Source organism: Apaloderma vittatum, unplaced genomic scaffold, assembly GCF_000703405.1.
Source record: "Apaloderma vittatum isolate BGI_N311 unplaced genomic scaffold, ASM70340v1 scaffold15632, whole genome shotgun sequence".
Lineage (NCBI taxonomy): Eukaryota > Metazoa > Chordata > Aves > Trogoniformes > Trogonidae > Apaloderma > Apaloderma vittatum.
Window position 1 is genome coordinate 20,916 of NW_009703233.1, and position 15,757 is coordinate 36,672.

At 45.0% G+C, this 15,757-nt stretch overlaps 1 protein-coding gene across 1 annotated transcript in view; it reads right to left on the bottom strand.

Annotated features, from left to right (window-relative positions):
• The window catches only part of LOC104270264 (obscurin-like), a gene marked incomplete at its 5' end in the record, with an annotated part of 20,370 nt that extends 4,919 nt beyond the window's left edge, over positions 1-15,451 (bottom strand). The window contains 16 exon segments of the mRNA XM_009864571.1: positions 1-105; positions 2,126-2,248; positions 3,141-3,308; positions 3,558-3,668; positions 6,373-6,521; positions 7,394-7,482; positions 8,918-9,127; positions 10,026-10,103; positions 10,649-10,694; positions 11,442-11,594; positions 12,115-12,141; positions 12,655-12,827; positions 12,962-13,039; positions 13,963-14,023; positions 14,559-14,759; positions 15,370-15,451. The exon segment at positions 1-105 is cut by the window's left edge and continues 26 nt beyond it. Of these exon segments, the coding sequence (XP_009862873.1) occupies positions 1-105; positions 2,126-2,248; positions 3,141-3,308; positions 3,558-3,668; positions 6,373-6,521; positions 7,394-7,482; positions 8,918-9,127; positions 10,026-10,103; positions 10,649-10,694; positions 11,442-11,594; positions 12,115-12,141; positions 12,655-12,827; positions 12,962-13,039; positions 13,963-14,023; positions 14,559-14,759; positions 15,370-15,451 (1,854 nt within the window).
• Between the last annotated feature and the right edge of the window lie 306 nt (positions 15,452-15,757).

Genomic DNA, 15,757 nt, shown 5'->3' on the forward strand with positions numbered 1-15,757 from the left:
TGCTGGGGCAGGCTATCCTGAAGCAGTAGATAAACCCCTTGGAGAGATTTTTGGCAGAGTAGCAGCAGTCAGCGATGTCGGAAGCAAGAGTCGTCCACTCCCCATCTTAACCAAGGAAAGATAGAAAAGAGATTAGGACTCATGTGATGATGGCCACACCAGTGCGTTGGGTTTTTTTGTTTGTGGTTGTTTTTTTTTTTAATCTACTTTACTTATGTGCTTGAATATGGAGAAGCAGTGGAAAATCTTAGAATGAAGGAAAAACTGGATCGCTACAGCCAACTTTTGTGTGTGATGCTGCTTGATGTACATGTGCCAGACTCACCTTTTCTGAAATCAGCTGTTTTATATTTAATCAGTCCAAGGTTTGGCAATATTGAATCAGTGCAATAGTGAAACTTTCCTGTACAGTTTCCATTTATTTAATTCATGCCACCAGTTTCTAATGTAAATATACATCACGAACTCCAACCAAAAGCCAAGCAAAATCACCATTTTCTTTTTTTTTCTCTTTGCCCCTGTCTTGAATTCAACTGAAACCACGATTCTATGATTTCAGGACAGAACTATTCACTAATACCCTCCTGGCAAACCCAGTATTTGAAACTTGTGCAGGTTCACTCAGCTTTTATGAAACTCAGATGATTTCTCAGGGAACTAAAGTCTCAGGTGTGTTCTGGACTCATTATTCATGGGACTAAGGTGTGAATTAGAAAGCAACCAGTCAACATTTAATGATCATTCATTTCACACGGTTCTGTGTCCTATACTTTGCCATTGCTGCTGTGCCCAAGACTGAACTTGGCTCCCTGAGACTGCCTGAGATTAAACCTATCTTTTTATTCAAATAAACACTGGTGGAGAGTCTCAAACCACAGGACAAGCAATAATTCACCACCCAAAACAAAGGTATCAATGACTTTGCAGGGCACTAGTTGAATTAGGGTGTGTGTATCGTGCAAAAAGGAGCAGATACACCTTAGAAACAGTGAAGTGTTGGCAGAAGCAGCATGCAAAAGTTCACTGTTGATTAAAGCATAAAACAATGACTTTTTTTTTTTCTGATTATCTTAATCCTCTTGGGTTCAGGAAAGCAGGACTTTGCATGTCCCTGCCAAGAACACAGAATGCAATGGAACATTGTAGATGCTGTTTACTGTTTTTCTTCCTAACTGGAACAACTTGCATCGGTGTAGTACCTAAAGTCTCGCCTACAGTTGTGTCAAAAGGAATAACAATTAAAGCTGAGGTGAAGGACAAGAGACTGACATCAGCTCCAGAGTGAAAAGGCAAAAACTTGCTGCCTGTGCTCATGCTAATCCAGAAAGGAGTGCATGTGTGTTTGGAGAATTACAAGATGGAACAGGGGGCAGCTGAATCTGAAGGGCTGCCTGTGTGTGACTGCAGTAGAAACTACTGTCAGACAAGGCATTCATAACAATATCAACAGCAAAAGTAGTCCTGAAAGAGATGGAACAGGCTGGGCGATTGGATTCAGAGTTCGTAGAATTAAACAAGGAAACATCCACTAACTGCATCAGGCTCTGGACCGAGCCTTGGAAAAGAACATCAAAGGGATGATGCAGTTTTGCCAAACTTTTGTCATCGTGTCCTGGCGGTTTGCCCTAAGCTTCCTGCGTAGTCAGTGGAAAAAGCAAGCATGGCTGTTCAGCACAGGGTGAATTGTGTTCTGGATAGACCATCTTTCTCCACAGACTGTCCAGAAAGCCTGGCTAGGGGTTGGTATTGTCTGCTGATCACTGATGCTGGGCGTTATTGGTGTATAATGTTGTCAGGACTGTAATTTGAAAGGATTACACAGGACTGCGTATCTGGCACCAGACATGCATGTTCTTCTGTAGCTGTTTGCTTTTTAGTCACGGATTCCACGTGACCTAGTTTGAGTCACCCTTTTGTATGAAGATGCGTAGTCCAAGCTGATTTAGCCTGCATGACATCTAACTTTTAGATGGCTAAATGATAACTGTAAGAGTTTCATTCCTACCTCTTTACTAGGGAGCTAAAATCAGGCTGTTCCTGAGTAAAAATAAAATATCCAGCTGGTGAAGAGACCGTACAAATCCAGATGTTCCCTGCAAGGCCTAAGGGCAGCACTCCACTTTACCTTCAGTCTTGCACTGGACAGTGTAGTGGACAGGGATGTTCGTTTCCACAGGTTTCCAGACCACCTGAGCTCCATCCTCGTAGACTTCCACGATGTCAGGGGGTGGAGGGCTGGGAGGAACCTCTGTTGAGAGGAGGCACAAAACCCAGGGACTGTCAGCAAAAGCACTGCTGTGATACATACCTCTAAAGCCAGCATTTCTCAGTTACAGGTATTTGTTTTATATAAACACACACACACACACTTCAAGTGGAAGAGCAGCCATGCCTAATTTAAACTCAGTATTAAGGTTTTGAAGTGTGGGTCTAGAACCACGTGGTTACTGGAGTGGGTCTGAATCCAGGAGAGAGGCTAAAGAGTGAAGAGGGTCTCCACCATAAGAGGGATGTGGATCTATTGGAACAAGTTCAGAGAAGGCCACAAGGATGACCCAGGGGCTGGAGCACCTCTGCTATGAAGACAGGCTGAGGGAACTGGGATTGTTCAGTCTGGAAAAGAGAAGACTTCGGGGAGACCTAATAGCTGCCTTCCAATACCTGAAGGGAACCTACAGGGAGGCTGGAGAGGGACTTTTTACACTGATAGGACAAGGGGAAATGGGTTTAAGCTGAAGGAGAATAGATTTAGATTAGATCTTAGGGAGAAATTCTTCAGTACGAGGGTGGCAAGACTTTGGAATAAATTGCCCAGAGATGTTGTGGCTGCCCCCTCCCTGGAGGTGTCCAAGGCCAAGTTGGACAGAGCCTTGAGTAGCCTGATCTAGTTGAGAGGCATCCCTGCCCATGACAGGGAGGTTGGATTAGATGATCTCTAAGGTCCCTTCCAACCTGGGCCATTCTAGGATTCTATGAATGAACCCTGCAAAACGTGCCATGTTACCGGATGGCAAAGCCTGTGGCTGTGGGCTAGAGAAGGCAAGGAAGAGATTGTCTTCTGGAGCTTATCTGCAGAAATCTAACCTCACAGGTATTTGTAGGTCACATTTTGGGGCAAAAGTAGCTGCTTCTTCTCCTACCTGCTTTTCTTATGACGCAAGAGGTGGATGCTGAACCCAGGGAGTTTGTGGCCACACAGGTGTAAATACCAAAATCATCGGCGCTGACAGAGAGAAGAGTTAACAACTGGAAGTTTTTGAGCGTGGCTGAGATGAGGATCCGGCTGCTGCTCTGGACAGGTATCCCATCTGAAAAGCAGAAGGTGGGAGAGATAACTGCCTGCCCTGAGTCGCCACCCATGGGGGCATTTAGAAGACATGTAGACGAGATGCTTAGGGACATGGTTTAATGGTGGACCTGGCATTGCTAGGTTAACAGTTGGACACAATGATCTTAAAGATCTTTTCCAACCTAAATGAATCTACGATTCTATGCAAATTTGTCTAAAATCCTTCCTGCCTCCCCATCCCAGAGGTTAAGGGTGATGTCAATGTCACCTCTGAACCAGTTGACGTGCAGGGAGGAGTGAGCTGCCGTCCGGCATGACAGCGTCACGCACTGTCCCACGGCAGCCGCCTGATCGATGAGCTCCTCAACGAACAAAGGTGCTGCAAAGAAGAGGAAAAACAGTGGTTTAGAGTGGCCAGGAGGACTATGTGGAAAATAAATGCAGGCAGGACATCAGCAAGCATCTTTAGTTGGTTCAAGAACATTTTCTCTTCATGCTCTGGCATTCCTTTGACCACCGGCTGGAGAATCCCCTGGACACTGGGCACAGAGGTGCAGGAGCCCCGTTCAGCCCCATGAACACAGTGTGACGGCTCATACATGATAATCCAGATGGATCTTGGAAGCTCCATGGGGAACATCTGCATTGCCCAGCCTTATTTCTGCAGCCAAGGCAGAAGAACAGCTCGGAAGGGAGACCGAGCATGTCACAGCAAGGGCTTTCTTCTGGCTTAGCCAGAATGTGGGAGCAAAGCTAAATAATGGCATTTCAAAGACAAAGGGGTCAGATCAAGACAGTAAAAGAAGAGAGAAGAGATAAAAGATGGATACGGGAGAAGGAAAAGAAACAACCTGTAGAGAATTGAATCTGCTGCTGTCTCTATGGGAAAGGGTGAGCTCTTCTTTTTTTGTGTGTTTCTCCAGGGTTTTTTTCTCTGCAGTGCCCAGGAGCTTCCAGCCTCACACACCTGCCCTTCCCAGTGCTTGGCTGAGCTCTGCTGAATACTGGGGCATTAACCTGCCCTCTTAAAATGCTCCTGCAAGATTGGAGGGGAAACTTGCCTCTGCAAAAGCAAGTTCAGCTTTGTCGACACACCATTTGGGGCTGCCTCACCATTCTTCATTTCATAGCTCTATAGTGCCATGTCCAACCCTTGCACATGCACACAGGGCTGGCATGTAGGAACTCCTAATTCCCTGCCATCCTACTTTTGGATACTCCACTTATTCTCTTTCTAGCTTACACATAGATTTTGTTCTTTTTCGGTGGCTTCCTAGAATGGCTCCAATCTGCAAGCAATGCCAAGAGAAGATGGTTTTAGCAAAGACTGAGTTCTCATGCAGGGCTGCTGGCTCACTGCATGAGTTGGCCCAGGTCAGCTCAAGACAACCATTGCAGATCCATCCTTAGAAACTGGCCTCACACAACACTGTCACAGCCGTTCATGATACTTCATGATAAAACTGATGACTTATGCGACAGCAATACCTTTCTCCTTTGGCATGAAGCTTGGTAACTTGAATGAAGAGAGGGCTGACTTCCTCTTCAGTGATCCTTCAGCCCCTATTAACAGCTCTTTTTCTACTGCCTCACTTCCCAGCTCACCAAACTCTGTTTCAAAGAAAGGATGAGAAGTCATTCAAGGCCATCCTTCTCCATGGCATCCATTTACAGCAGACAGTTCTGCTGTTCACCCGCAAATAGCTCAGCAGTCACAAGTTTCCTTATTAACAAGCCTCCAGTCTACAGGGAAGGCTGTGACAGCTATTACAAACAAAATAATGTCCTGGAAGAACAGAACATATCTAGGATGGCAGAGAAGAATGGGCAGATCTTGTTGTCCAGTGTCATCAACTTAGGAAGCAAGGGTGACTTCCCCAAGTTCTCCCAATCACTTTGCTTCAAAGATTTATCATGGCCAGGTTGATAACTGCAGAAGGCAGTGCAGCAAGGAAAACACCATCCAGCCCTAATCTGCTTTTGTGAAAACTCAGACAGGGGAATTTAAGCCACTTGCATCAGCAGATGAAGCTAGCTGACTCTGCACTGAAGTGAGCCCATGACAGAGTCTGCTTGTGGGGGCTGAAGACCGTTAATTTCGTAACCTGCCACTGCCAGTTTTGCAATGATGGTCTAAGCATAGCCTCAGAGATGCTGGGGAAAAAGGAGAAGGCAGATTTAGCGGTGCCCAGTTATAGCCACAAATCTATGAAAACACAGAGTAAAATATTTACCTTCCTCTGCCTCTGGCTCAGGCGATGTTTTTCCTTTTAAGATTCTTGAAATATGGGCAACAGAAGCTTTTACTTTCTTCTTCAGACTCTGTTCCATTGACTGCTCCACTGAATGAGACCTTGCATAAGGCTTAAAAAGTCCTGGCTTGTAGAAGGAGCTTTTCTGCTTACCACTTGAATCCTTTTGGGGGCCATACATTTCTTTATGGCTCTCTGACCCTTTCCCTGTGGCTAATAAGTGAGTTGCCTTTGAATCCTCAGATATTTCCAAACGGTTCTTCCTGTTCTTGTCCTCTGCCTCTTCTCGAATGCAAAGTCTTTTATCCTTATGCAAACGTCCTGCAGGAGGTGACCTTGACCTTTCACCAAAAGGTATGAACCGTCGACCAGTTGGTTTGGGTTGAGGCTTCCTATAGTTGATAAACTCAAATGGAAAATAGACAATGTCATACAAGTCAGAGAAATTCAAATAGGCTGGCTCTACCTCTGATATGTCAAATTTTGTCATTCCACTGCCAAGACTGGGTGTTTCATCTGACAGGTCTTTGATTTTCACTAAAGAAACTTCTGGGTATTTACCAGTGTCCTTGCTCACTGACACTTGACTGGGTCTTTTTCCACTGTCCAAACTTTCTGTTGAGGAAACACTCACTTGGCTAGAAGTGGGGCTCTCAAAGGCTAAGTCCTCCAGATGCTCACATTCTTGAGGAACCATCTGTGAGCCTGGCCCTTCCATTGGCTCCTCACTCACAACACGATAGGGTTCTGCAAGGTCATCCAACTCAGACACTTTTCCCCTTTTTCCCCCTGGTACAGAAAGGAAGGAGGTGTCTGCGGGCGCTTGGTTACCTGGGCCTTTGTGGAATGTCTCTGTGGGAGGAGAGATGTGCTTTCTGCATTCCTCCTCACCAGAAACTGACTCTGCCCAAACATTCATCTCTTCAGAGAGGGAGACCATCTCATCCACTAAGCCCTCCAGCACAGCAGACTCCTCATCGCTGTAAAAAGAAGATCTGTGATGTGAGAACTCGTGACTTTGATCCCTGCGGAGTGATGATGAGACAGCTTTTCCAGAAGCACAGCTTCCACTTTCTAAGGCAACGCCTCTACCCTCACCATCAACCTTTGGATGTTCCTCATATTCTAGCTCATAAACTGAAGCTGGAGAAACTGCTGGTTGTGAAGCAGTTAAGACACGTGGAGGCCCAATCTCTAGATCAGAAGAAGCTGTCCCACTCGGATAGGCAGCCCTGTGCTGCTCAAAGACCTGATGTCCAGCCTTAGGGAAAGGAGCAGGCATGGTCTGCCCAGCTGCTTGGCTTCCACTTGCTGCCACAACAGATCTCACCTCACTGCAAAGTGACCCCTTTGGATATTCTTGCTTTTCACTCTCACAGACCGAAGGGAGGCCAGTGTTTTGGGAGGACGCAGTTCTAGCTGGGTATCTGCTCTCCAGAATAGCAGGCACTGTGCTACTGCCTTCAGAAATCTTCCGGGCTTCAGTTCCCTTGATTTCACCCCCATGGATCAAACTGGGAACATCTGCCCTCTCCTTGCTATGAGCTGGCTGTTTCTTTTCAGCCTGCAGTGCTCCATCGAACCCCGAAGTTGGCGTTGACTTTGGTGGTGGGATTTTGGGAACAATGAGATGCTCTCCCTCCAACATGGCTGATGCCGTGCCTACACAAACAGGACCCATCTCGTGCACTTGGCTTTCACCATCATGGGCTGACGGTGGAATGATTCCTGTAATACTTGGTCCTTCATCTTCCAGGACAGCAGATCTCACCTCTTTACAGGTCTCCATCTTCTGATGAGCACCTTCATCAGCTGCATGAAGGCTAGTTAGGGCACTCGGTCGACTGCCTACCAAGACAGCAGTTGCTGGAACGTTTTGACCAGGAAGTTCCTGACTTTTGTCTTTACGTACTGGAAGTGGACCAGTTTCTGTTTGTGGGCCTGTTAAAACATCAGAGCTTTCAGTCTCTGCGAGATCAGGTTTGGCAACACTATGAGCAGAAGTCTTCTCAGGTGAATGTTTCTGCCTTTTGTCTTTCCAAGGGGGAACTGGGGCTGTCCTTTTGATAAGCAAGCTTCTCTCTTTGAGATCTGACCGCATGTCAGTACCGTGAGCAGGCTCCTGGGGCAGATTCACATCTCCCTTACTTGTAGGGGCTGACTTGGAGGTGGCCTCTGACTGCATGAGAGTTGAAGTCGACTGATTGTCCTCCAGGAAAGCGGTGTAAGGGGCACTGCCAGGAGAAGATTGACCCTCCATGCTTTCAAGTTTTTGAGGTGATGATGAAGTTACATCTGAGCACTGAGCAATTAGAATGGGGCTTTTGCCTTCCAAATCTTCAACGCTCTCCTCAACATAAGCAGCTTTTGACTTCTTCAGTAGATGTTTCCTGTTCTCATTCCAATGAGGTGACACTAGACGTCTCTCTAGCTGTTGCCCAAAACCAGCAGGGCACCCATTGCCCTCACATGGTGTGGAAGGAAAGGGCTGCTCTGCTGAACAATCCTTGCTGGCTCTTCTAAAGTCCTCTTGCTTTGAAGTGTCTACAGAACATCCCTTGCCAGGCCCTGCAGAAATGTCACAGTGGTCACTTCCTTCAGGGCAACTTTCCTGTGACAAAATATCACAGTCTTCTTCCAAAATACCTTGTTCCCTCACTGATCTGGAGGCTCTCAGCCTGTAGTCATCCAGGGAACGGCTTCGGCTAGCACCAGCAATGGCAGGGTGTGGTGGTTTTCTTGCAGTGTCAAATGAAGCTGATTTGGTCAAGGAACCTAGAAGACTTTCCCTGTGATCATCACCACTTCCTTCTTCTTCTTCCAGTTCAAACTGCTCTAGAAGGGGTTCACGGAGACCACTGAGGGGCACCTTTGAATATCCAGCTTTCTGGAAAGTCCTTCTGGCTCTGTCCAAGTGTCTTCTGAACTCCCTGCCTGGTGAAGAAGGGCCTCTTGCAGGTAGCTCAGCTGCTTGGCTGTAGAAAGTGCTTTTAATGACACTCTGTCTAGGAACACAGACAGATGGCTTTTCTGTCCCATCCTCGGCCTTTTCAATTCTGTCCTTTTCAGATGAAAATATGCCTGTTTCTTCTTTCTGACATGGGTGCGATGTTCTTTCTGTGGAAGTCCTCACTGATGAAGGCTTAGCAGCACCGCTTCTTTGGGACCGCTCTGCTCCAGGATGAAGCCCCTCCTCTTTCTCCTTTAAGATACTTGCCATGAGCTCTTTGCTTTCTGTAGGTGATTTGTCTCCTAGCTCAGCTTTCATTGAAGCGTACTTCCTCCTCATGGGTTTTACTGGAGGGACTGAGATTTTTGAGTGCTTCTCTTCACCTGCGTGTTTTGAAGGCTCCTGATGGCTTGGTGCATCAAATACGGACAGGTGCAGTTCGGGTGCAGAGCCAAAGTGCCTCTTTTTGGGGAAGTGCGAGTTCTCATTGTCTGAAGAGGAGCCGCTGGTACTGGACGAAGTGCTTTCTTCAATCAGATGTCGGGAGATTGCCAGGGAGGTGTTGTCGTGAGTCCTTTCTAGGATTTCTGGAATGGACCTCATTACCAATATGGATTTATAGCACATCAGAGACCGCTGAGGAGCAAAGCAAAATACAGCGCAATCAGATGGAAAGATGGTGGGAGTATGGTAAAGCAAGCATACCAAAACAAACTTCTGCACTCTTAAATACCACACAAACCCGTTTAATAACACAGTGGCACTCCCTTGTACATATCATCAATCCAGGCCTTATTTACTTTCCAAGTCCCCCTCTTCTCTCATTCACAGAGGCAAAACATTATTGACTTCAGGGGATCCTGCCTGAAGTTTTCAAAGACAATCTGGCCACTCACAGCAGGTGGAAAAGGAGTTTTTAACAGAACACATCAGATGAGAGCCTAGCTGGAATAAATGTCCTTAAATCTGTTGACTGCTGTACAACCTGCAGTGACTTAGGTCAACAGAAGACCTACCACGCTGTAGGAGGCAGGACTCATTTGCTCTGGCTTCAGCCATGTGAGACATCTCAGTCGAAGTTGAGCAGCTGGCCTCCCCTTTCAGCCAACAGAGAGAAATGGGAATCTTCAGAAAGCCATCAACCCGATTATTTTGGGGAACTTGGAGAAGAGGAATCTTTTTGGGACCTGTCTATAAATCAGCACCAGTTGCAAAGGCAGCACTAACTTAAACACAACCACACGTCTTACAAGCACCTGTTGGGGTTGGACTAGATGATCTTTTGAGGTCCCTTCCAATGCCTGACATTCTGTGATTCTGTGATTAGACCAGATGATTTACAGGCAGTAAACATCTAAATAATTTACTTCTGCTACATCCATCGACCACTCTCTCCTGGGCATATTTCCCATTCGTAGCCAAGCTGAGACCTCTGCTGAGCTCGCTGCCCTAGCCCAACAGACCTTAAAAGATGTAAATGTAATTAAAAAGATACACAATTAAAAAGAGCCAAAATAGCTTAAGGCCAACTCACCTGCCATTTGCTCCGAGCCACAATGAATTTGAGCTGCTTGGTATTAATGAAATGAGCTTCTTCAAGGGGCACATTATGCTGCCAGGTGGAACGACAGGAAAATCACTGATTAAAAACTTCATGTCTTGAGAAGTATTTTCTTTTAGTATTCCCTCCTTCCAGAATTGTTTAATTTAGGAAAGTTACAATAGACCAAATGCTACAATCCCTTCATAGTTACAGTGTAGACAATCACAGCTTTTCAATGGTAAAAGAAAGTCCTACGTAATGCATATGATTAAATTCCTTTCTCTTTCTTTGGTTAATTTTTAGCTCTTCTTCTTAGCAATTTAAGGCATTGGAATAAAACCCATAACTTTTCTCTGCAAAGCCAGTTTTCTTTCTATACAGATATGTTATATCTGCTCATCTCAGTAAAAATCTTTGTTTTTTAGAAAGCTTTCTTAACATGTAAATGTCAATGTGTCTTCTCTTTCTGAACTTCTTTGTAGGGCAGAAAGTAGGCGGCCAAGAGTAAAAAAAACCCGGCAAATAATATCAAGCAGCTTTGAGAGCTGTCCCTCCAAAGGTCTCTTTCAATCTCAATATTTTTAATGACTAATAAAGAACCAGGACAAACTTACCATGAACCACTTGTGGGAAAGACAGTCCAAAGCACTCGGTCTGGTTCTGATAAGACAAAAGATCATAATTTTAGTATCAAGTCACTTACAAGAGCAACCACAAGATGTTCTTGAAGGTGCTTCACATGGACACACACGTAGTTTTATGTGTGTCTTTCAGCTGCTGGTTTCGAGCTGAGAAGCCAAACAGGCAGAGGCTTTCAACCCAAGGTCTCCTTCCCTTGGAGTGAACCAATCCTCTTTTTCTATTTTCAGTCTGAGACTCCTTGCAGATTCTCAGGAAGAGCCCACAGCACTCTGCAAGGAGCCTGTTCATAGGTCTCAAAAGCAGCCCTAGGACTGACTTTGACTCTTTAGGTGGCCAGAGCCAAAAATAGCTTTGGCAGCAGGCGGAAAGATCAGAAATGAAATTAAAACGCAAGTGTCTGCAAACATGCCTTCAAGCCTCCCTTTGTACTTGAAATTGCTTAATGAATGTGGTTAGTATTATTGAATTCTCGCATAACTCCCTCTCTACCAGTCCTTGCTCTTCCCACTTCTCTATGTCATTTCAGAAGTTCTTCTGCCTGGAGGAGCCAGGGAGTGAGGACATCACTGTACCAGAAACAGGTCCATTTGGCCTATTGCCAAGCTGTGTTTTGGGTGGTGGGGAGCAATTAAAGATAAATTAGGATCTAATGCACCACTTCTCACTCAGCTTTTTACTTTTCCAACCAACCGCAGCCCTGATGAGCCGAGATCTGCCTGCTGAGACACCACCAACAGGCTGCAGGAAGCAGCAAAGTGCACTCACGTGGGGTCCTGCTGTAGGATGCCTTTCACAAAGCCCTTTGCATCTTCACTCAAGTGAACAAAATCGGGAATGGTCCACGAAATTTCCCCATTCTGGATATTTAGAAGGGTTCCTCTGTCGTTCTCCCCAGCAAACGGAGATTTGCATGTTAGGCTTATTTATCGAACACCATAAAAGAAAAGGAGACAGAGTTTAGGTTTTTATTTGCTGTTCAAATGACAGGAGCACAAATGATTCCAGAGGGGTTTAAAAAGCTTGAAGGACTCCATGTGTGGGATTCTCAATGCTTGTGAGCACTGTGCCCACTAACAGAGCATCTTGCGCCTTGGCATTATGTGATTCTTGACTGAATTATTTATCCTGCATCATAGGTCAGGAATTAGGCGTTTGATTTTGCACAGTTACAGTAGGTTGTTCGCTAAAACAGGCAAAGGAAATACTGAGCCTCATCCACTGGTCTCGTCAAGAACTGCAAGGAGAGGAGTTGTCAGGTCTTCAATCAGGGACAGTGACCAAAGCCCTGGGCAACCGGGAAAGAACGAGTAAAGGAGGAAACCGCAATAGAAATTGCCCCTGAAATGACTCAAAACTTCACTCAAACCCCTCACCTGAAGGTACTGGAGGGCTCTGACTACAAAGAGATATTGCATGAGTTTTTCCAAGATTTACTTACCTTAAATACGTGATGACTCCAACAGCCCTGAGGAGAGAAGGAACACAAATATCAGGTTTTAGCCGTTTTTCTCCATCCTTCTCAAGAACACAGCCCCTATTCCCACCACTAGACAGCCTGGCACAGCAAGACCATCTTCTCATCTTTCCAAGGAAAATAAATCCCCAAAGCTATTGTTTTCACTGTTCATTTCCCCTCCCTTCAACATTTTTCAAAACCGTGATCAAATAATTCTCCATTTTTAAAGCACGGGTAGAGGTGAAGACTCAAAAGACTTTTTTTGGCATTTGTGTGTCTTTTCTAGAAAGCTCCTTAAGATCACCCTCCCTAGTTGCTGCCATCTCTAAGATGCTCCTTTGCATTAATTAGCTGTCATTCAAAACAGACAGAAGGAGCTTTAAAGAGCCCTGATGGGTTTTGGATTCTCAGTGTTCACTTCCAGTTTCCTGTGTTATTATCACTACTCCATTCACCTATTAACAAGAAATGGGAATTCTGGCTGTCTAGGGCAAAAGCTGTTTTGGAAGGATGACAGGTTACCAGATATCGGTTGCTTTTGTCACCGGTGACTGAGAAACAATTTCTGGGGCAACAAATTCTGGCGACCCATATTTGCTGAACTGAGCCTTGAAGGGCGTGATCTTCTGAGCAAATCCGAAGTCACAGAGCTTAAGGTCTTCCCTTTCAGGATAAACCATGAGGATGTTCAGTGGCTAGTAAATGAAATAAAATAAAGGGGAGAATTTTTTCCTTGAAAGCAGGCAAGATTTTCAGTTGTAAATATAAATAATTCAGATAGAGAACATCTATTTCCTGACCCACATGACCCATGGCCATTGCCCGTTACCTTAATGTCCAAATGAAGAATGTTGTTGTCATGAAGATACTTGATTCCTTCCAAAATTTGCTTGATATACAATTTGACCTAAAAATTAAATCAATTATGAAACAATTTTTAAACATTAGTAGTAAATAAGAAGGTCTCTGAGTCCACCAATGTTTGTAATCTATGAGAGGGAGGGAGAGCTTGATCTAGAAATACTTTTAGGACTAGAAAGACATCTTATATTAGTTTTGCAGTTGAAGCAAGACGTGACCCAAACATTACGCTGTGGAATGAAGCCGTGCCTCATATGTGACCACATTGTCCTGCTGGAGCCATCTGAGTATGAAAAAGCCCTTACTTTAAAAAAACCCAAACAAACCCAAACACCAAAAAGCCCCTTACAAATATGCAAAAAAAGAGATACAGAAATCTACAAATCTGATGCTCTGGCTTGGTGTAAATCAGGAAAACTCATTTAAAACACAAATACATCTTAAAACTATGTGGTAAATGTGATTTTTTTTGAGCATATGTAGATCCAGTCTGACTACGGCTGAACAAGGAATGAAGACTTACAGTGAGCTTCAGCTTTGGCAATCCTCTACCTTTGACATTTTACAGCGTTAGCTGACATTTGAACTTTAAAACTGCCTTTCAACCCAAACCATTCTATGAATCTACGAGGTTTCCTTTTAAGTATTTCTAAGAAAAATCAATTTTACCAATAAATATGAGACATCTGGCCTCTAGATGGGAGACGTGAAACATTTTGAACTTTGAGCACCAAGGATCTCAAAAAAACCCACTAGAAACCATAATTTCAGCCCCTAGTTTGGAGACTGAAAGGGAGTGAAGTGCAGTTGTGAAGGGATAGGTCATTAATCAGCAAATGAAGATACAGTAGCTCCAGATAACAGATAGCAAAGAAACGGTGATCATAGTTCAAAGACATTCCTGATATTCAAAAAGCGAGAGGATGGTACCCACCAACCCTGGACATTCAAATGAGAAAGAAAGATTACCTCTGCTTCAGTGACAACACTCTTCTTGAATAAACGGTCAAGGAGCTCTTCGCTGGAGCATCTGACAACAGCATTAAGGGAAAGCAGAACTACAGTTAAGTGCTTAATTTTACTCTGGGCACCTCTATCCAGCCAGCCGCAGAATTCATCATGGGCAGCGTGACGTGTAGGTAATTCACAGAAGTCTCTATGGCAGCGGTGTCCCTTGGGCTGCTCTAAACCTGTGAGCCCTACAAGCAGGAACAGTGTCCCTTGTGCTACAATCTGCCTGTGGGCTATGGGCTTTTCTGCTCTGTCTTGCATTTTCCTGGTGTTCAGCCATACTGAACCTCATGGAAGCAGAGTCCTTCACTTCCAGACGTTTCAGAAAAGTTTTGGTGCTTAGCAACTTACATTTGTGCGTATAAGTATCATGATTTTTTCCTAGAACAGCAGAAATGTGGTACTTCAGTGAAGATCTCACAGAGCTGTGCTATTTGGCAGTGAAGAGAAAGATTTTGCCTGTCCTTTTATCTGCTAATAGCTTAGTTATTTAATAAACAAGCTCTGCCTAGTACTTCCCAACCTCCTCAGACAAGCAGCACAGAAAAGGATACAACTCCAGAATCAAAATCAGTGTTTTCCTTGTTTCAAACTCATCCAGGAGCCTGGTAATTCTGTCGTGGGATAGAGAGGAGAGAATATCCCTCTCTTGATGCGCTCGAGCCTTCGTTTTGCTTCGCAGAGGTATGAATTTGGCAGCGCAGGACACTCTGTTCCCTTTGTGTACAACTCGTTTCACAAAGCTGAAGCAGCCCCTGTGTAAAAATCAAAGGACAAACCCTGCTCAGACTTGGTTCAAAGCACAGCAAGCGTGGAACTTTCCATCTCTCAGCCTTTGACAGCTCCCTACTGCTCAGGGCTTAAATTCTCCAGCATGAAAAAGCTCATTTTCCTGCATGTGAAGTGCTATTGCCCTCTCCTGGCTGTCTCCAAAAAGAAGTGGCGAGTTGACATCAAGGGAAAAGCTGTTTCAGGTGATCCAACCTTGTGCTGAGAGACTGATGCTCTTGGCTCCTTTGGAGGGACATGGGGCTTGTGCACATGTGGCCATGGGCTTGTGATGCTCATTGCCAAGACGCCAGACCAGGCTGCCTATCCTGCCAGCCTCCCGCTGGTGTTTCTTCTGGTTGGAGCTACCTGGACGTATGGGCTGTATGGGCTCTCCCACCCTCTGTCAGAAACCTCAGGAACGAGTTCCCACCACAACTGGAACGGGATGATCTCCCATTTCTGCCAGGGCTTTCACCTTTTCAGACTTTTCTACAGCTGGGACCACCTCTGCCTCTGGTTACACATGTCAGCAGCTCAGCTGAGCTGTTAGATATTCTCCGACAGTGATGTTATAGAGTTGGAAAATTCATTTACCTTCCGATCTCCTGTTTAACCTCGTAAAAGGCATGGAGTTTTCTCCTGGTGGCCACTTTCTTTTCTTCTTGGTCTTTCTTAGCTTTGGAAATGGAGGAAAATATCACTTTTAATATTCGGACGACAATGCTTTGCTAACAGCATGCAAAGTTATTACAGGACAATTTAAGGCAGGAAAAATTACAGGGGTCCTCTAAACTTCTGTACGGAATTAAGTGAAGATGTACAGTGACAGAACCTGTCAATATGAAATTTGGGGCTGCAACTTCACCTGACAGAAATCAGAAGAGCCAGGTTAAAGAGCAGAACACCATGAGAGACATGGCCCCGCTGTGGCCCATTGTATCAGTTTGTTACATAGCCTGAAGCAGATTAAAAAAAAAAATCT